This window comes from Chironomus tepperi, unplaced genomic scaffold, assembly GCF_022539635.2.
Source record: "Chironomus tepperi strain 1889 unplaced genomic scaffold, CSIRO-AGI_Ctep_v1 contig_373, whole genome shotgun sequence".
In the NCBI taxonomy this organism is placed as follows: domain Eukaryota; kingdom Metazoa; phylum Arthropoda; class Insecta; order Diptera; family Chironomidae; genus Chironomus; species Chironomus tepperi.
In genome coordinates this window covers 172,083-194,161 of record NW_027226495.1, presented here as the reverse complement: position 1 = coordinate 194,161, position 22,079 = coordinate 172,083, and the positions used below count along the sequence as shown (strand labels likewise).

General features: G+C 35.6%; 1 protein-coding gene across 1 annotated transcript; it reads right to left on the bottom strand.

Moving 5' to 3' along the window:
- Positions 1–1,078: 1,078 nt before the first annotated feature.
- Positions 1,079–7,554, bottom strand: LOC139095687 (alpha-mannosidase 2-like). The gene is made up of 7 exons (XM_070647129.1): positions 7,401–7,554; positions 5,898–5,975; positions 5,168–5,837; positions 4,312–4,839; positions 4,100–4,249; positions 2,818–3,478; positions 1,079–2,151 (listed from the first exon to the last, which is right to left on the bottom strand). Exons 1-7 carry the CDS (start codon positions 7,547–7,549, stop codon positions 1,079–1,081), a joined length of 3,309 nt encoding a protein of 1,102 aa, XP_070503230.1. The 5' UTR covers positions 7,550–7,554.
- Positions 7,555–22,079: the final 14,525 nt, after the last annotated feature.

Here is a 22,079-nt window from a genome sequence, read left to right as displayed (position 1 = left end):
GCAGTAAGTGGTCTTAGATAACAAACTCACCAAAACTGCTTAGGTATTATTATTGTCGTTTGTTTTTGCAATTTTGGGAGGGAATTTATCACCCGTTACTATGGAAAAACCAATTATGAAGACTCACTGTTTTATTGCATGATCATTAAGCTGACTTGCTTGAATTTTCACATCTGTTCGCGGCAAATGTAGCAAATAACATTATTTACCATAAAAATGGGTCGCAATTTGATGAAGCTAGATGTTTCAATCCCGAAATCGAGTTTTATTTAATCAATCCCGAGGTTCGATACATTTTTAATCCGGGATTGAAAACTCTAGACGCAACGTATCGTCGGTGCAACATAGCGACTTACCGTTTACATGCTAATATTGTGTTGTCATAGCGAACACGATATGCTACTCGAGCTCTGGACCTGAAAATAAACTAGAATTGGTAAATATTATGGTTAAGCCTCAAAGATAAACTTTTGTTAGTAATAATAAATGGAAGTGATCTTTTGAGTCGACAGAATATCTGCAGAACTTACTAAAAAGTCAGAAAAAACTGCTGAATGTAGAAAAATTTGTGAGATTTTTACTGAAAATTTTCAGAATTTCAGAAATTTTGTCAACTCAAAAAATCACAATCTGTCATTACGTTTCCATCAGGAGCTCCATCAGTACCTCGATCAGACCAAGAACATGAATATACTCACAAAATTGAGCATGTCTAATTATATTGATTGAATAAACTCATTGGCATGCTTATTTAGTAAAGTATGCTCATTGTCCGTTAAAGGGAGTGATGGCGTCCTAAGTAGGGTTTTCAATCCCGGGATTGATATGTGGGATAACATACATTTTGATCCCGGGATTAAAAACCCTGGTCCTAACAACCGTTCGGATTTTTAAAGCAAAAAACAGTAAAATTCTTTATCAAACTTATCAAAAAATTCAACATTTTATTAAATATTTATTAAAGCCTTTAACAATATGCAGAGCTTAACGTCGACTCGAATTTTGCATGAAAAGTCGACTCAATTCCATATAAAATCCGAGTCAACTTCAACCTCTGACGATAAGTCATCAAAAATCATCAATGAAAAGTCACATTAAAAGTTCTAATCTCCATCTGCTCAATTGGATTCTCTTTAAATGATGTGATATATCCATTATTTTTCAATCCAGTTAGCGACGTGCTTTGTACATAATTGACATTAACATCATTGAAAATGTCAACATTATCAAAATTTTCTAAACTCTGATCACAAGATTCGTTATAAAAATCACCACTTGAGGTTGAATATTTACAGTCATAAGACATGCGATTAACAATTAATAAAGAGGAGCGTGTTGGAAGTGCTTCATCGCTTGTTGAGGTCAATGTCCTTAGATTAAATAGATGCATATCACAGGGGAAGGAACTTTTAAGGAATTCAACTTTTGATGTCAATCCATGATTATTTTGTGCATTTATAAAAATATTTACAGGATATTTTAGAATATTTGATAATGTTGATGCATGCACAGTTGGCACTTGATACTTTTTATAGTTCTTATAGCTATTTGCTATAAATTCAAATGTAATCCAATGTTTTTGGACAGTCTCAAGATTGTCAGTCACTCCTTCCTGCATTCCACGATCGTCATCGATAGGAGTCCGTCTGTCAATCATCACTTCCAGTTCACCCTCATTTGGACTTGTTGCACCTTGTGCATGACTTGTTAAATATGTCATTCTCATTTTTTTATCCTGAATGAATGCACCAATTGTGATTGGATAGTAATTGCCATCGACACCTATTTTTGACACCTTTTTACGTCGCTGCCATTGAAAGCCATTAAGGTCTGTGAAAAATTCAGTCTCCTTTTCATTTTCAATTGACGTTGACATCCTCATAAATATTTCATATCCATTATGATCACTATTCATATTTACATTGTTCTCTATGTAAATTGCTTCATCCAAATGTGTGTCTGTTTTTAAAATTCTTACTGTATGTGCTAGTAGCTTTCCGTAGAATACTTTTACGTAGCTTGCTAGCTCACCGTCAGTGACGATTATTTTTGATAATTTATCGTTTTTAAATAGATCGTCGACTTCTGGATTCTTTTCATCTGGTTTGAATAAGTATGCTCCGGATTTTCCTTTTGCTGTGTTGTAGGCACCTGAAAATAGACAATGGAATTTAGAATTAGATTAGTTAACCTAGTAAGATTAGGTCCAAATTAGTAAAGGTTAGTCGCCCATCGACACAAATTCAAATTTTGGGAGACCATTAGGGCCACCAAACTAAGGTGCATTTGGTTGTTTTCGCCAATTGTCTACATTCTTTGTTCTTCATTGTTCTTAGTGTCATGGTGACAATAGCAAATTATCAGAAAATTCTTCGTGTCGTTAAATGATCATTAAATCGATGCTCGAACAGCACAACGAGTCGTAAGTCACCGATTTAACGGAAAAACGCAAAATGACCCTCACGACTCTGTGACGACTGAGATTTTTATTACGAAAAATACAGTCTAACGTGTTGTGCCGCTCGGGATGCATCAAATGCTCTAATAAAGCCTCGTCAGTATGTAAGCTATCAAACACTAGATGATATGCACCCACTTATATACATTCCCAGAAAAACGCCGAGCTTACTATGAGCACACATAATATTATGAGCACACTCAGTTGTTCAAACACAGAGCACCCATGAAGGTTTGAGGATTTTGGATTTTGAATTTCTGTCATGTTAAATTGGAGAAATTCAATCAAAAGAAGGACTAAAGCCCCAATACGTCCCTGATTAAAGACTAATGCAATCCTGTTAACAATTTCAAACTCACCTAAATTAATCTGCATCTTCTCATTATCAAAGCTACTAAAACTAGACACACTCTTCAAGAATCCTGTTGTCTTTTCAAATGAAAGTTGAATCCTTGAATTCTCAAGTTCAATGTCGTCATCATTGTTTCCTGAGAACAACACTGATTCAGCCAATGAGTTGGCAAATCCATTTTTAATGCGATATTTTGTCAGTGACAAAGGTGGTAATTTGACAAGGAAAATAAGCTCAAATTCGTCTTTAAGTTCTTCAATTTCTGATGAATTTGTCTTTCTTCTGAATATGCTGTTGACTTGAATTGGAACTGGATTGTCATTTGAGTCTAGAACTTCAATATTTGAAGTTTTTACATTCATAGTGACGACATCAATCCTCTCATTAGCCAATGAATTGTAAAGTACAACCTCAATGTTTGAATTTGATGAAATATCCAGCACTAGGTTCTTAGGCATCTCATTTGCATTTTCTCTGACCAAAGAACTTGTTAAGAAATTTTGATTGAAATTTTTGGTCTGCATGAAAAACTCAATTGCAAGCTTTTGGATCTCAATTGTGTCTTTTAGAGAGCTAAACAGCCTGTCTAAGTAATTTGTCATAACAATGGCTTTGCTGGTTCCTGTGATGGCGTCGTGATGTTGGAATAGGCCTAAATTTCGGCGAGCCTGAAATTGAATGTTTAGGGAATTATTGATGGGATGTATTTAAACTTTAATGGTGTCTTGAAATCCTAGTCAGCAGAGTGGAATCCGGAGAACCGAGACATAAATGTATTATGCTTTCCCGAAATCCCGGTTCCTGACGATTTTCTAGATCGGGATGGGAAATCAAGAAAGCAAATTATGTATAAGGAATTCTGTCAGTGTGGCATTAAGGATTCCGTGGTCGAGTGGCTAGGCAACGGATCCGGGTGTCTGTATCACTCATTTATCACGATGTTGGCTCGATTCCCATTAGAGACCAGTTCTCTTAATCATTATGTAGAGCAGTGTTGTCCAAACTGTGTGGCGCGACACACTAGTGTGAAATTGGACATTTTGGAAATGCCACGAACCACGTTTTATGTGTTTTAATCGCAAGGTTTACCAGCAAGGTTTGTACATTGGATTTGACAAGGATTACATAAGCCTTTGACCTAAGGGCATAAGAGTTTCCGATGCCGAGACCAATACTTTCCAGTTAGTCTTGGTTTCTTCTCTTCGCGAGACTGAGACTTTTAGAACCTTTACTTAGACCTCCTCAAGGCCTCCTTTGCTTATGAACAAAACAAGACAAAATTTTCTTACCAATACCAGCTTCTGATAGATTTTTTCCAAACTTGAAGTAAATTTCTCATTTTTCATCTGATTTGCTCGATTCCATCCAAGTGTGTACAAAATTTCAGCACTTCTCAGGTTGTGTTCCAGATCACGACTGATAATCTTTAGGAATGGCCTCTAAAATTACAAAAATAATAAGCACATCTATAACATTAAGACCATAAGCTTAAACATTTTACAGTAGTGTAAAATCCAGTCCAATAAGCAGCATTTCCATTTGTAAACACATCACCATAAGGAAACAGATCACCAACCATTGTTGGATATTTTTGAATTCTTTCCTTTATAACTTTAAAGTAGTCCTTCGGTGTTCCAAACTGTAATTTTGCATTATTATACCGACTTGGATTGGCATTAACATAGTCAATGATCTTCTTGTAATTATATTGAGAATCAAACTCGTAGTCAACCTCATACCGAAAGTCACCACCAACAATAGCCAGAAAAGTATTGTGTGGATATAGTGAAGCTGATCGTGAATATTCAGCAACAAGTTGATCAGCCTTTGATTGAACTTCCCTATCAGTGATTCGTCCAAACCAACGGAAATCATATGGCTTGCATTTATCAACATGTGGTCCACAAGAACTGTCAACAAAATACATATCGAATGGCATATTGTGGGTTAACAAGGAGTGCTGGTTACTTTGTTTTGTGTTCCATGATGGACGCCAGATGAAGTCACCGTACTGTCGGGATGCTAGCCACTGGAAAGGAGATGGGAATTAAGTTAACTCAAGATTGGCAATTAGGGATCGTTAAGTAGCTTTATATTCTTGATTATTGACAGCATAAAGCTTGGTATTGGTGATGGACAGACGGAAACCAGCAATAGAGCCAGCCAGAGCTCGAAATTGATTCAAATTTTATATGGAACTGAGTCAACTTGAGTCCACTTTTTCATACAAAATCTGAGTCGACTTAGAGCTTTAGGTACCATCTGGAGGAAGCCATGGACCACAATTGACCCTTACGGCCAGCAAAGTGAACGATCTCAATTATCCAGTAATCCAGCCATCAATCCCATTCACTCACCTCCTTCCATCCATAATGAATCCTCTGTATAATCGCACCATCAAAGTCAGCAGTTCCATAAAGGTACGGCATCGTACTTCCATGTCCAAATGGATCGATACTCCAAGAATTTGAAGGTGTTACATTCAAGTGAGTCTTGACCCATTGATGACCCTCAACAAGTTGATCAACCATTGCATAAATATGAGCGGCTGCTTCATCAGTCATAACCCATCCACCAGACATGATTTCAACTCTTCCATCAGCTACTAGTTGTTTTAACACATTATGCTGCTCTGCAGTTGAATTTTGCCACCAAAGTTCAAGGAAGCAAATTTCTGTCCAGATGAATGTCATGTCTGGTAGTCCTGGTAGCTTTTTGACTACATTATCCAAAATATTATGTGTATGTGACTGGAAATATCCTTCAAATGTCTTTAACCATCCAGGATCATTGTGTGAATGAGGCATAATGACGGCATGCAGCGGTGGTCGTGTCTTATCACTTGACAGCTTTGTGAATTTGTCCTCAAATTTGTCAGTCCAAATTGACTTTTTGTGCATCCATTCAGGATAAAATTCAAAGTTCTGATACTCTTTTTGTGTATTTATCGTTGCATCCGCCTCGTCAAATTCATGACAGTGCAAAAAACTTGTGACTGTTTTGTTCTGCTTATCATTTTTTGGTATACTACAAAAAACACATGTATTATTATAAAATTAGATAAATATTATTATTTTGACATATTACATTTTTTTGGTATTGTCTGGCAATTTGTTATGTCTATTTGCCGTGATGTCTTGTAAAAATTTGTTGATATCTGGGTCGCTGAATTAGGTATTAATAAAAAAAAGTTTGATAAAAAATTACATTTGATTAGATTAAATTGATGTTATGGTTGTGTTGAGTCAATGTTATTTTTAAAAATAAGCGTGCTATCGTGACGTAGTTGAGGTAGTGATTCATAATATTATAGGTTAGGGGGTCGTTTAGTTGTTATGTAAAGCAATTAAATGGGAGAGTGAGGAGGCGGTAGGGTTTTATGAGATTTTGTAAAGCTTCAAACAATAGAAAATAATCAATAGAGATTTAGTTACAGAAAGGGAGCCTGGGGGTATCACAAAGTCAATAAGTTAATGTTTTAAGGTACGTCATTAGTAGACAGTCCTTAGGGGGCGTTCACTTATTACGTTACGCAAAAATTTAATTTTTTCGAATTTCTAGACTTTTTGCAATCCACACTTTACAAAATGGCTTGATGCAAAAAAATTTGTTTGTTTAGGCTGTTACAAAATCCTAGACTCTCCTCTAAAAAGTGAACGTAACAAGTAAACGGCCCCTTAGCTAATTGTTGATAAAATTTAATTTTTTTCAAATTTATGATTTTTTTGGAATAGTTTGAGTCGAAGTAGAGCTCGATGGCGTGATTATATCATTCTTTGGGAACTTCAATCATTCTACCGACCGAGCGATCGAGCTAACTTCAGAAAACGCAGTCAACGACTACCTTTTTTGACTATACGATACCAGTAACGTCCAGTAACGTACAGTAACGTACAGTAACGTACAGTAACGTACAGTAACGTACAGTAACGTACAGTAACGTACAGTAACGTACAGTAACGTACAGTAACGTACAGTAAGTACAGTAAGTACAGTAAGTACAGCAAGTACAGTAACGTACAGTAACGTACAGTAAGTACAATACTGTACATTGAAGTGTCTGACTCTTGGGGTAGGATTGAGTGCAGTAGTTTAACGAACTATCACTAAGGGTCCCAATTTTGAGACTGAGACTCGGCAGTCTCGGTCTCAGTTTCAGTCTCAATCTCGAGAATTTCGATTTTATCGAGACCAAGACGTAGGAAAACCTTAACTGTCACTCACAAAACTATCATTAGTCAGCTATACCCCTGAGACGCTCAAGCCCTGAAGCTCTGGATCATTCAGAACTGAACTCAAAAGCATTAATCATACTGTAACGTAATTAATCCAATTTTTTTCTCATTCACCATGGAATAAAATTTCAATTTTTTTATCACAATCACAAGCATATCAATCTGTAATCGAGATGTAATATCCGCCATCAATGTAATTATTTTCCATAATTATATAAAGCATATTATCTGTAAATACACAACTGCAAGCTCATTGGAAAATTTCAATTGACACGTTTGCACTTTTGTTTGTTCAATAAATAATCGCACTTTCGGCATTGCTGCGTCACTTTGAGAACTGTGACACTTTCCGTACCTTTCATAATTGCTGACAAAATTTACTTTTGAGATTAATTTTTTCAACGATAAACTTGCATTGATATAGTAAATATACAGCAGTACAACAGTGATTGCCGCCGCAATCCAAATAAATGATATACCAAAACGAAAAAGTCGCAATCGCATGGCTTCTATTGTCAAACTAAATGTCACCTAATAATTTTTTGAGTTTTACTGGCAATTACTTTGCACTGTGTTAATGTGTAAGTTCCACATTTACACATTTATAGAACTGATAACTTTTTTTATCTTAATCTGATAACGTTTTTAACATTGTGTACGGTTGTGCTTATATTAAATAACATGCTGCATATCTGTTGTCATTGTATTAAAGTGTAAAAGGCATTAAACCTTATTAAATTCGGAAATAAAATTATTTTGGAAACAAAATTGATAAGACAGCAATTGAATGCTATCGTTGAGTTTTATAGCAGAACGTCAGGTGTGCATATGGAATATGTGGATATAATATGCGACTAGTAACAAAATATGAATGACTCATTCAACTGAATGGATTTTTGGATAGAATTGATAGTAATTTGATGTCAAAATGTTGTGTCAATTTACATGTTGGCCATTATTTGTCTGGTTAGTTTAGGGAATCACTTATGACTAAGTTGGAAAAAGTATATCTTGAAAGCACAATTGTAGGTCGACTTGAAAGCGATGTGAAAATGAATTTGGTGTCGAAATAGAAACAAATTAAATCTTAAGTTATGGGTTACTTTCCATAGTAATGATGGTTTTTTGACTTCACTCTGAATCTCAAGTAATTTTGTTGATTTAGACGTTATACAATTTCAATTCCTTCCTTATTCCTTTAGATCCAAAACTGCTAATTCTTGGCCAACCTCTCGGCTAATGATAGTTTAACAAGTAAGAGTGCGCTTTTTTTGATCTCCACACTCAGTCAAACTTTCTTTTCCTGATCTAATCAGAGCTACTTTTGAGAAGACGTTTTATCTGTAACCTATAAAATGTATTGTGAGCTGGACTCTTTTACAGATCATTTGAAATCCTAAAATCGAGTGAAAAATGTCTACTACCAAGACTTGAACTACAGAGTGGTAGTGTTATTATACAAGAAATAAGCGCTCAAAGAATGAAACGACTAAGCACCTGGTCACTTCAACTTTAAGACGTATCCATAAAATAAAGCACATTACTGTCAAATCAACAATGAGTTATGATTGTTTGGTTTCCACTACATATGATTCGATAAAAGTCATTGTGGGTTTAAGAATTTCAATCCTTGGAAGCAAGATCTCAAACCCGCTCATATCGTTAGGTCGATATCGCAACACTTAATCGCCAGAGAATGAAACCATTAAGTCTTCAAAACACTTCGACTTTAATACACATCGATTAAATATGACGCATAACATCAAATCAAATTTGCTGCCATTTTGGCTGTCTGAGCTTTGAGTGTATAGCATAGCAAGGAATGCATCACGGGAAGGTGGAATTCGATACATGGGAAAAAAATGCTGAAGGTCATTGTACATCTAGTATTGGCGTTACTACCCTTTACAAACATTCTTAAACTTCCAAGAAAAACCTCAACGTAAATTGTTCTCTACAGCACTGGACAGCTTTAATATATTCACCAAAACAGAATCCATTTTCTTCCAATCTTTAAGTAATTTCCATTCTCCACAGCATCTCATTAATCTAAGACTTTCATCATCATCATTCTCCATTTTCCCAACCTATATCCCACAAATCTAAACGTCTATCCTACCTTAACGATTTCATTCGAAATGAAAAGTGAAAAATGAGAAAAAAAAATGTTTCATTATCACAATGAATTATTACGCAATTAAATAATCATTTCTTCGGTAAATGTAACATTAAATTGCGTTTACTTGCTGTTCAATAGCCACACGAGTAATGTACATGTAGACTACAATCGTAATAAAGTATCTCAAATGAAAAAAAATACAGCAAACAGGAAATAAATTTTTCCGCATCATCGCTTTAATCGCACATATATGTACATACACTTTCCAATCTTCGTAAATTACAAAATGGATTTTTTTTTTTCTTTCTTTTCTGTTTGTTGAAAATAAAATTTACGATTTATTTTTTGTGTTGTTGGGGTTTTGTGCTCATTCTTGTGGGTCTGCTGTTTGGAATAAAAAGCAATAATGGATTTAAGGAAGAAGATTTTTTTTATAAATTTTAGCACTTTATGTATTTGCACATACATGCGGGGGTGTAGTAAGGGGTTTTGGGATCTGAAATGGAAATTTAATGCTTAAGAGGTAGATGCAGCTTTAAATGCTTATTTAATTATGAATTGCCTGATTGCTGAACGAAATTGACTCAAATTTCATGTGGAAAAATCGACTTAGATTGACTCAACTGCATATAAATTCGAGTCGACTATGAGCTTTTCTTGGTTGAGTACTCTATTTAAAGCAGAAACCGAAGTCATTGACTCTTAAGAAGGTTGCTCTGGTATACATACTACAAGCTATACTAACCGAATAACACAAATTGGTTAATCAATCAGACCCTAGGTTGGCATGACTCCGACTTGGTACTTGATTCGGTTTGAATTCAGCACTATCATAGTGACTCTAGTCAGCATCGTTTGGGATTTTGAATCAATTGACTGATTAGAACTATCCGATACCAGGTCGATTGATTCTGTTATTCTAGATTAAAATCAGAATCTGCCATCAAATCAGAGTCACGCCGAAATGATGTCAAATTTGATATCAATTAACCAACTCGTGCCATTCAAGAAAACTATATCCTATTATAAATCCACCAGTCGTCCCCCTAACAGACAAAGAGATGCTTTTAAGTAAATAAAACAGTGGTATTACTCTACCACGAAAGCATAGTCTCTGTCTGCTAGGAAAATTTAGTATTTGATCAGAAATTCAACTTCAGGCCGGCGTGACTCGGTTCCGGATTCAGTTGACATCCAGCATGTCAGATTCTCGGATAGACAAAAATACGTTCTAGTTGATTGCAAGTAAATGTCCAGTTGATGACTAGTTATAATAATGTATTTTTGTCCACTCTGGATTTTGGATCGATTAACCGACTTGAGCTATTCATGAAACTCATATCCTAAAACAAACCCACCATTCATCCCTTGCTCCACCCCCATTAATATATCAATGCACACAAGAAAAAAGAATTGAAAAGGAAATCTACCATAGAATGTTCCATTGAGTCTAATGTGGTCGATAATCCCCTAGTGATACAAAATGTGGGAAAAGAATCCTTGCGGTGAATGAAGGAAAAAAAAAGTTTATGCTTGTAAATTTATCTTTTCAGTTATTTGCTATGAGCTGTAAGGGTTGGAAGCTTTTGGATGTAATTTTTTGAATTATTTCGATATTTTCTTCAATTTAGTCATCATCACAACAAGCATCAAGTCAGCACATTCTCACCCTTTGCCAATGACTCTGCATTTTCATCTACTTTTCCTCCTTCTCATTGCATTTACGCTCTACGAGCAAGACTAATTAACTCCCATAGTTTCCATTTGATTTATTTTTATTGTTTTTTCATTCCTTAGAGTCGGTATTGTTTGTTTGGTTTCTATATGCATGCTTCCACTGATTTACCAAGAGAATTCGCTCAGATTTTTCTTCCTGCTTTTTTTATTATTCTTCTCGGTTTTTGCATTTAAATTACGATGAATGTCTTTCTTTGTGAGGATTTTTCAATGTTATTCAAGTTAAAATTTATGCTGCAGATTGGATTTATGGATGAAAATTTGAATTCATGTTGATTGGTATTATTGTAATTATTGTGTGCTATTTAGAGCATTAGATTGCATTATGATTGTTGGAATGAGATGCCTGTAGTTGCCTAGCTAGGGTGTTTCATTGTGGGTAGGGGGCTAAGGGTACCCGATGAAGAGATCGAATGCAAAACTTGCCGGGTGGTTTCGGTCTCGGTCAGGTCTCGATCAGGTCTCGGTCAGATCTCGGTCAGGTCTCGGTCAGGTCTCGGTCAGGTCTCGGTCAGGTCTCGGTCAGGTCTCGGTCAGGTCTCGGTCAGGTCTCGGTCAGGTCTCGGTCAGGTCTCGGTCAGGTCTCGGTCAGGTCTCGGTCAGGTCTCGGTCAGGTCTCGGTCAGGTCTCGGTCAGGTCTCGGTCAGGTCTCGGTCAGGTCTCGGTCAGGTCTCGGTCAGGTCTCGGTCAGGTCTCGGTCAGGTCTCGGTCAGGTCTCGGTCAGGTCTCGGTCAGGTCTCGGTCAGGTCTCGGTCAGGTCTCGGTCAGGTCTCGGTCAGGTCTCTCTCAGGTCTCGGTCAGGTCTCGGTCAGGTCTCGGTCAGGTCTCTCGGTCAGGTCTCGGTCAGGTCTCGGTCAGGTCTCGGTCAGGTCTCGGTCAGGTCTCGGTCAGGTCTCGGTCAGGTCTCGGTCAGGTCTCGGTCAGGTCTCGGTCAGTTCTCGGTCAGGTCTCGATCAGGTCTCGATCAGGTCTCGATCAGGTCTCGATCAGGTCTCGATCAGGTCTCGGTCAGGTCTCGGTCAAGGCTCGTTCTCGATCTCCGTCTCAAGAATTTGTCAAGACCGAGACTTTGGAAAATCCTAGAAGAGGCGTGCTCAAGAGGGCTTGACCTCCAAACTAGTCCAAAAATAAGGGATACGGGGTTACTTCCGGTACCTCAGAAGTGAATGACATGTACTTCCCGGCGGTTCTATTTATATATGAAACTGTTCCATGTCTTCGAGTTTCCCCAATAGCTCAGTAGTGCGAACATGCAGCTGGAAATCGTACTACGTGGGTTCGATTCCCACTCGAGATCCATTATTCATAATTAAGCTATTTTCTATTAGATCAACAAGAATATTGAATTATTTTGTCATTTTTCCAACATCATCTCCATCGTCGCCTACATCCTCTCACTCAATTTCTATATAAATTTCCAAGAACAGAATCGACTCTAAAGCTCAAAAAGCTATCTAATTTCTTAAGAAAATTAGCATATCATTGTGCACGTAATTGAGACTAATTTAACAAACACTATAATTTAAAATTTTCATTTTTTCCATGCTTCGAGTACGGGGATAATACCAACATGCACTTTGAAGCTAGGCAATGAGTTCGTGCTTTTGTGGGAAAATTTTTGAACTATTCATGCGAGAACTTTTAGTTATATCTAATAAAATATATTCATTGATATTCAGGTTATGTAAAAAATATTTATGCACAAAAAATGAGAGCATGTAGAGGTGAGATTGTGTAGTTTTTATTTTCGAGTAAATTTATCTCAAAAACGTGTTTGTAAATTAATTAAAAAAGTTTGAACATTTCCTTTATTGCCGGATGAATAGTTTTGTATATTATTGGCATTATATTGGGGTGTGCTAGGAGGTGCAATGAAGGTTTTTGAATAAAATTGATGGGTCTGGCTTTTGGATCGTGTTGTGATTAAGGTTTGTCCAAAATTGGGGTTTTGCTGCCTAAGACAAATTATAAGTTATAGCCAAAAACTACAGACCTGAAACCTTAGACGAACTTTAAGTTTTAGCCCAAAAATGGTGTGGCTAAAGGACGTCGGCATGATATCGCGAATCAAATTAAAAAGTTGTCTATAATTTATTCATAATATCATCAAATGCAGGCAAAAGCATCTACTCTTGTACATTATAATTAACAGATTCGATCAGCGATTGTGTGTCATATAATGATCTGGCTTAACATAATCCTATCATATCCATCGATGTTGCAGGTGCTAAACTTCAGATTCCTGACCCGTTCCGTCTAACGTTGTCCAGAGTTCCAATTTGGTTTTGATCTTGTACGTCAAACAGTTGAAATTAGGAAATTACTAAAATCCATCGACGATCTTCATGTTACCGTACCAAATTTGAATACTTTGCCTATTCTTCCTCAGAGGTACTTAAATGATCATGATTTGGCTTACACCGACTTAGTACCGGATTTAAGATTGATCCACCGGCATGTACTATTCAAGTCGGATATATGACTAATCATTAACTTGACATACACATCATAACTAGTTTCCCCAAATGTCGACATAACCTTAACTAATCACAGCCCAGTGCCAACCGAGTATAGAATGAGAAAGCCTGTTAGAAACTTTTCGACAACAAAAACCCATTAGCACACTTCAAGTTTAAATGAGCAGCACAGATTATTTTTATTATTCATGATAAAAATCTATAAAAAAAAAACTAAAAAATATTCTAGATATAGCACAAAAAAAAAGTTTATAAAAACTTTCTTCTTTATCCATTCAGTTTATCATAGCATAATTATCAACATTCAAACATGAAGTTTATATCATGTCTATTATGTTAGTCATTTTTACCGTAATTAGGGAACGTACCAACAACAACAACCAAAAAAAAAAACTTTTTAATTAAAATGTCTTGGAGCATAGAGTTATGAAGCTAATTATGCGAGAGGCATCATGATGTAAAAAAAAAGGTTTTTAACATAATTTTATATGGATAAGGGATGCGAGCAGCATGAAGGAAAAAATTCAGTCCGTACTTTTTTTTGTCGGTGCTTTAGCTTGTTTAGTGAGGAATTTTTTTGTATATAAAGTGATTTTTGTTGATTTTATTACTTTCTGTTAAGGAGGTTAATGGACTCTAATTATTCCCTTTTTTTATTTTAAAAAAATGCAAGCTTTCATCATGAAAAGATTGTTTTGAACATGAAGTATGCAGATTGCATACTATAAGGGGTTATAATTTTTTATGGAATTTTTAGTCGAGACACAGTTGAGGCATCAATTTTGATTATAATTCTTTTGAGTAGTAGCATGTCTTTATCATTAATTTTAAAGGGAGAATTTTCGAAAAATTTGGGGTTTTTCAGGTATTGGCCCTAATTGTGTAGCTAGGCTTGGTGTCTGAAATACGTTTCACTTGGGTTTGGCGCACGAGAACCCATTGCCGTGCATAGGGAATGTCTAAAAACAGCTCTATCTTTCAAAACCTTCTGGCAGTTCGGGATATTAAGGAATCTAATGTCCTTTTCAACACATCCAATCCAGGGCGTTCACCGATTACGTAACCCTAAAGTTCGACTATTTGCATAACCTTTTTCCGAGACGATATGACAGGTTTGCATGACTAAGGGTAAATAGGGTAGGTTTTCATGATTCTGCATATTGCATGACCTAAAAATCAATACAATGTACCACAATTTGAGTGTCGCGAATCACACAATCCGCTTCAAGGAGAAAACGTCTGGAAAAATCACAGTTTAAGGTGCAGCAAACCCTACCACAGTCTTCTCCCCTTCTCCAAGCATAAGCTCTCTATTTTTGCAATTTTCGATGATTTCTCTAAAATCACAATTCTACGTAATTTCCATAATTCCCCTTCCAATTCAATATTACTAAATATAATCCAATTACTTTCTAATTCTTTATGTTTGCCAAATAAACAAATTCAAATTTATGACCATGCAAGGACACAAAAAAATTTTAATCTTATTTTAGTCTCGCCAATTTAATTAAAATGTGGTCATTTGAGATGCAAAAAATAACAAAAAAACACTAATAAATTTCACATGCAGGAGAGAAAAAATACCGCAGACTTACTGAAAGGAGAATAAAAGATAAATCCGAATTTACTAAATCAAGGTTTCTTTTTTTGGTAGGTAGAATCAGATTTTGGGGGGAAGAAGGGGGTGTTAGTGTCATTTAGGCTGGGCAACTAGGTTGCTGTTCATTACGTAGGAATTTCATATTGTTTGCTTTGTTTTATTTATGTCTCTAAGGTAAAATATATACAGGAAAGCACACGACGTTGAAGTGATCAAAAATCCGACCTCACATCAATGTAGCTATGTTCCCAGTCAAGATTTGATGAAATTGGGCCTTAGTTTGGAGTCAAGTCGGGCTAGGAATTGATTTATGGCCATTTCTTTCATTGTATTTACATAAACCAAATCGGCACTGCGATTAATGATTTTCTGTCAAATCTCAAAGGCCCTATTGAAAACCTATGTCTTTGATGAATCCAATGATGTCCAAATAGCGCTGTTTGTGTATATCCTCAACAACAATGAAGTCCGTTTCAAAGTGTTTAACTTGCTGCATACATCCGAGATTCTTTTGGTAAGATCTTTTTCAAAAGTACCCAACCTTATCTTTAAAAACTATTTTAAAACAACTAAAATGTTTAGTGTCAAAACCTTTCTATCCAATTTTACATATACGTGCATTCAAGGCACATTTTCCACCTCTAAAAATGGAAATAAACAAAACACATACCTTTTTTGCACCAACCTTTATTTTCTGATGTCCGTAATGAAGAGAGAGAATGAAATCTCATGAAAAATGAAAAAACAACGAGAATAGTGTGCAAACGATGTTGTGATAATTAAATTATTCAAAATAAAAAAAAACTGGCGCATTGTGCAATGAGATTTTTTTTAAAAACAACAGCACTTCCCTTTACCTTTCAGCATAAAAAAAAAATAAATTAAATTTTATGCACATAAAAAATTTTTTGTATAATTTTTAGCGCGAGAAGGGATGAAAAAGCAAAAAGCTAATCAAGTTGTCAGTTTAGTTTACTCGTGAAACTTTTTTTTTTGTTATCTGTTACTAAAACTATCGGAAAAGTTATTCTAATTCATTTAACATATGAGAATAAATTTAATTTTCTAGCTTTCCATGGTTAGTTATTTACTTCGCTGGCTGTACAGATCCATGGCGATGCATGGCGTTCCGTAGGTGCTCCCTGAAACGGGCCCTATCGCTGGTTTCCGCTAGAAAATTTCATATACCAAGTGCAACACTGTCTCGATCGACAACTTCCTTCCATGAATTCTGCTTCAGGCGAAGATTTTGGAGAAGCTTTTAATCTGTTCTTTAAAGTACTAATCCCGGTACAATTTCGTTCATCAGCAGAGTTTTTCGTGAAAACAGGAAAGATCATGAGAAGGTGAAACTCTTGACGTTTGGTCAGCCACCACTTCATATCAACAGCCTCGCTGTCTTATTCTTAGAGTACTCTTCTCATATTTTCACCAATTTAATATCTTCATAGCAATTCGGAGCGAGTTTTGAACTAATTTCGGAGGAAAATGAGCTAGCAATTGCCACCAACTACACAAAAGTTGCAGACAGCGAAAAAGAAGTAGTGTCGAAGTGATTAGAATGTAGGCCCTACTAACCTTAATGACCCGGGTTTAATCCCAGTGAAAGTATAGTCGAATTTGAGTACTTTTCCGCTGTTTCTAGTTACATCAACTTGGTTTATGGTTTGGTGACTCTCAAATTATGGATATTGTGGTATACCCCTGGGTCATGCAACTATGCTAAGTTGGAAAAAACGAAAACCATTAGCTATTTTGAAGAATTTATTTTAAAAGGAACTTAAAAACTTACAAAAAAATAAACAAAAATGATTTTCGTTCCTTCTCGACATGTCTGTTGTGGCTAAGCATAACATTCAAACTTTATATTTCCTTATATATTTTGGATATTGTACGCAATTGTACAATCCAAAGAACAGACAAAAGCTCAAAGAAGTTTGTTTATAGAACAAATAAAAAGAAAGCAAAGACAAGAGAGCATAGAGCAATCGGAAACAAGCCCTAGAATAACATTAAATAAGATGAGGTTTCTTCCTTTAGTTTCTGCTGTATCCAAATAGAAATATAGAAACTAAAAAAATAATAAAAATAGAAATTTTCACCCCGGATGCTAAAGGCTAATTAAAAAACTTTTCTATGCTTGATGCTAAGCATAGCCATTTTTCTAATGGCTGTGAAGGCTATTAAAATATTTTTTTCAAACCAATTTTATGCAATTTTATTCAGAAATGGATGAAATTTCAAATAACCTCAAAAACCCCCTTCAACATAAACAAGAAAAGTGTTTAACAAGTTCTTCAAATTTAATTCAAGAAATTCAGGAAAAAAAATTTCTGTTCTTTGAATTTAAAATAACATAACGAAGGAAAAAGAAAAGTTCTGCATTTGAATTTCATAAATTTTTTCCGGTTGTGATTATAAAGAATGGAGTTATTTAGGGGAAAGTTAGGAAAGATTAGGAATACTTTGGGAGTTTAGAGCGCAGTTTAGATAACTTTCGAGCTTTATAAAGTGATGACTTAGTTGACCTTCAGAAAAATACCAGGTACAGCCTATATTTTCTATATTATGAGTATACTCATCAATAAAATTGGTAAGTTCACTAAATTAAAACTGAAATTCGTAGAGGTAGAGGTAACTCGATGGCGTTATTGTCCTACAGTATCTAATTATTGTGATGGCCGAACAAGCGGCCATGAATTCGACACTTGACAGGAGAAACATTTTTTCATATGCAGTGGAAACGTGGCTCACAGCATATCTTTGTAGGCTAAAGACAATAAGTTGACAATAGCGTCATCAAAAGAGTGGTTCTGATATCACAACAAACTGTAGATTTAATGAGTGCAGTGGTCTGGCGCACCCCTCACTCGTTAAACAATCATTATCGCGCGATACGTCCTTGCGCAGCTCTAGATCTTAATAATCAGTTCTGAATCTCAATTCCGGGGCGTATTCTAAGAAGGTTAGGGGGGTTAGGAGTCATTTGACTCAGTCAACCCCTTTACTAGATGGACATGTTCATGAGCATTGCTCTCAGTTGTCTCTTCACTTGAGAGAAGCACACTCTTTGTCTATGGGTCTGAGGGTTATCTAATCCAAACATGCTTAATTATTCCTTACTTCTTTGACTGTGTTGCACGAGGGTTCATTGTCGCACGTAGGGAATGTCTAAAGACTGCTCTATTCTTCGAAACCTTCCAAACATAATCAGATTTAACAATTCACAGGCTTGAAATTTACTTAAAGTTTTCAATTCAACCTATCAGACACCTAACCTAAATTTACAACATCGCATTCTTCTTCTATAAATTCTATTCAAATAAGAAAAATGTAAATGAAAGAAGAACAAGAAAAAAGGGTCAAGTAATGGACTGATATAAATTTTATTCGTCGAGTACATTCAAAGAAAAAAAGGAAAAACTGAAAATAATCCCAACAATAATTTTCGACTATTTTGACATTTAAATAATTTAGTAGAACTTCAGACACATTTCCTCATTTGACATTTTGAATTGTTTTGATTTTTTGGAGTAAAATGTAGCAAAATGTTACAAAATTTGGTTGAGGTTACAATATGTGTGGTGAGTTGAATTGACAATAGGAAATTGGAATTTTTATTGGAATGTAAAATACAAATAAAGCTTTAAAAATGGCTCATAAATGATCGGAAATTATTTGTATAAATTTTTATGTCGATGGTTTCAATTTTTAATATTTTAGGCTTTGTGTTGGTAGAACATTGTTGGTAGGAACAGGAGTTCCGTAACTGATGCTTACTTCAGGTTTTTAAAGAGAATCCAATAAGATCAGACTGCAAGTAAATGACGACAAAACAAAGTTTCTGATGGTTGCTGTAATGGAAAATCAAAAAAAGTTGTGGGGAATCGCATCCAATTATTGATGATAAGAAATTTCATGTGGTCATTGACTTTGTCTAGTTGGATTCATTATGAGCAATAACTTTGACGTATATATTCATCTCTATCCAACCAATTTTCATTAAATAGCTGATCAGACTTTACAAAGACTTTATCGAGCACGTTAAGAAACATATCAATTCAGAGAAGTAAAATCATTAAATCATATCTCATTGATTGATCTATCATATGGATTTAATTTGTAGTTATTTGCATTATTAATGTCGTTTGTTGTATTTATGTTGGAATTATCAGACTTCTAGGAACTATTGAGGTACAATAGGTTAACTGAATATTTTATAACCTGTTGTTAAGTGTCAATAAAATTGACAATTTTTATTCAATTATCGACACGGCATATGATTCAAAGAATTTCCAAAACAATCGTGTGTCGCGGCACGCAGGCTACTGACCGCTGGTTTTGAATCATTGAGATCTAAAACTACGATTGGATATTTCGTGATGATGATTGCACTAATGATTGTTTGGTGAGACAAAGTGCGGAAATTGATAAGTTGAAGCCAGCTTCAGGCGACTCCAGTGGGAGGTCATGGATCACAATTGATCTGTACGACCAGCGAAGTAAAGATGTAAGAGATAAAGTGCGCCAGATATCTTCAATCAACATCAGATATCTACAGTTTACAATGGAATCATAATCACTCCTTTGAGGACATTACTACCTGTAGCCAATAAAGCGAAGATGTGAGCCTATGTGAGCATATAATTCGAAAAAGACTAGTGAACAATTTATCTACCAGGTTTCAAAACCATGATCGCAGAATCCTTTTAGCTATAATTGTGTATATTAAAGCATTCCGCTGCGGAGTCACTTCGACTCAGAGTTGCAAAACAGGTGCCTGTGACAGCCGTACAAATTATTGATAATTTGTATGATAATGTAGGAAAACCCATATGAATTAGGGCACCTGTTTTGCAACTTGCTTCGATTCATCTCAAAAATTGTACAATTTTCACAAATTTTTTTAATAAAAAAATAAAATTTCACATTTCAGATGAGTGTCTGAGTCTTGACTCTTAAATCTCTTATTTTCGTGGCAATTCATTTATTCAACAATATTACATAAATCTCTTCTTTCCAATTTTAACATAATTCTTAACCATCGTAACAGTTGAATCGACAGTAATCGTGGTTCTCAATCGTTCTGCAGAAAACTCTCTAACCGTGACTATATGCCGTCGTCCTCTCTGATCATGCTTTATAATATTTCCTTTAATCTCTAATGAGCTTCGACATATTCCATTATGTAATGTTAATTCACGATAATTTGGTCTTGCTTTATAGGAATTTGAGTACCTAAACAGATCCTTTTGTTCCATTAAATTATAATCAAATCCACAGCATGTAGGCTTCAACATTATGAATTGATTTTTGTTATAATATTGTCCTTGCTTTCCGACTCCAATGCCTGGCTTAGGAATAGATTAATTAGAATTTTAAGCAATTTTATGTTAAACTGATTGCTTACCCATATAATCGCAATATCTCTCAACTCCTTCAACACTCTCCAGCTTGTAGACAATCCCAAAAAAATCGTCTATTTCCATATTATGATTCATGGATTAACCTGATCGACAACTCAACTACAATTGAGTGTCAAAAAATTTTATAAAGCTATTATTACTTTAAGTTGTTGTTGATATCGTTTTATGACTCAGATAAGGTGTGGAATGACCGAGAGGCACATCGAGAGATATGACGTAGAACAGTAGTACACGATTATCGATTAGATGATAAAGCAGGGAATTTTTACATTTTAAGCACAAATGTGTGAATTCCAATAAGTAGTAAGTAAACGGCGAAAACAGAACATAAATTAGTATCGTTAGGCCGACATGACTCTGGATTTGAGTTACTTTCTTACTTACTTCCTTGGCGAAGGCGCACGAGGGCCCATTGCCGCATTTAGAATTCGTCGAAAGCTGGATCTGTCTTTAGATAACTTCTGCCAGTTTCTAGTTCCCAGCACGTTTGCATCGTTGCTCACACAGCTATCCCAAGAGCTTTTTGGTCTACCTCGAGATTTGAGCCAAATCCGAGAAAACCCGACTCCAGGCAAGAGCAGTGCGTGTTGGGTACCTGTGCATCATCAGTGAGGTATGTCATGACACAACAAAGGTTGCCCATCACTGCTTTAGAGTCACGCTGCCTTAAGGACACTTTTTATGACTTTTTTCACGTCGTGTGTCATTCGGGATAAATATTTAGTAAGAATGTGTTTGAAATAATTGACGTAAAAGAAAACGAATTACTGATTTATATTTAGACCTAAAGAAAAAGACTGAAAAGAGAAAGTAATTATCTGTCTAGTTTTGTAAAAAATTATTAACAGGAGCGTATCCATGATGGGGCGAGGATAGTCGGTGTCAATACCTCCAACTAATTTGTTGAGGCTACTTATGACAGTCTTAGGGTTTGTCCAAAACTACAGTCCTGCATTCATCAAAGTACTTCTAAGGTACAGCCGAAGATTGCATACTTGAGCTTCTAAAATGCAGGAATTTGAGACATGCGGTTCATAGCCGAACCCTACAAAAATACCAAAACCCAACAAAAATGTTGTTTTCCTGATTATAATACGTAATTTATTGGATTATGTCTTTATGGGTCTTTATAATTATGAAGCCCTAAACAAGCTCCTCCAATGTCTACCAATTGATTTATAATACTTAATCAAAACAACCGACGCGTCTACAGTTCTTGTTATTATCAATCGATCGTCAAAAAACTCAGTTACTGTAACTATATGCTTCTTTCCATTTTGAGTGTGAATAATTCTATTTCCAGTAATTTCAAGTGAGCTCCTGCATACGCCATTATTTAAAGTAAATTCACGGTAGTTGCTTCTTGCTTTATATGACTGATTTGTTTTAACAATTCCTTGATGTTTTGTCAAATTGTAGTCAAATCCACAGCATGACTCATAGATGTAAACGTATTGATTGCTGTCGAGAATTTTGTACCTTTTGTTACGATTCAAACCTTGAAGATTAAAATGAATTAATTAAATTCTGTAATTTAAATGACAATTCAAGGATAACAGGCTTTAATTTGTTCACCACAAAGCTTGAAGCTGATTTGAATCTAAGTCGACTTGGGTCGACTCCGGTCGACCTAAACCGAGTTGACTCGAATCGAGCCGAATTCTTTTCAAAGTGG

Bases quoted from the DNA above. Each gene is read 5' to 3' on its own strand.
- LOC139095687 (XM_070647129.1), bottom strand. From the start codon at position 7,549: ATGCGATTGCGACTTTTTCGTTTTGGTATATCATTTATTTGGATTGCG. The intron at 5,976-7,400 runs GTACGGAAAGTG...TACCTAATTCAG, and splicing joins TTTGTCAGCAATTATGAAAG to CGACCCAGATATCAACAAAT. The intron at 4,840-5,167 runs GTGAGTGAATGG...TCTCCTTTCCAG, and splicing joins TTCATTATGGATGGAAGGAG to TGGCTAGCATCCCGACAGTA.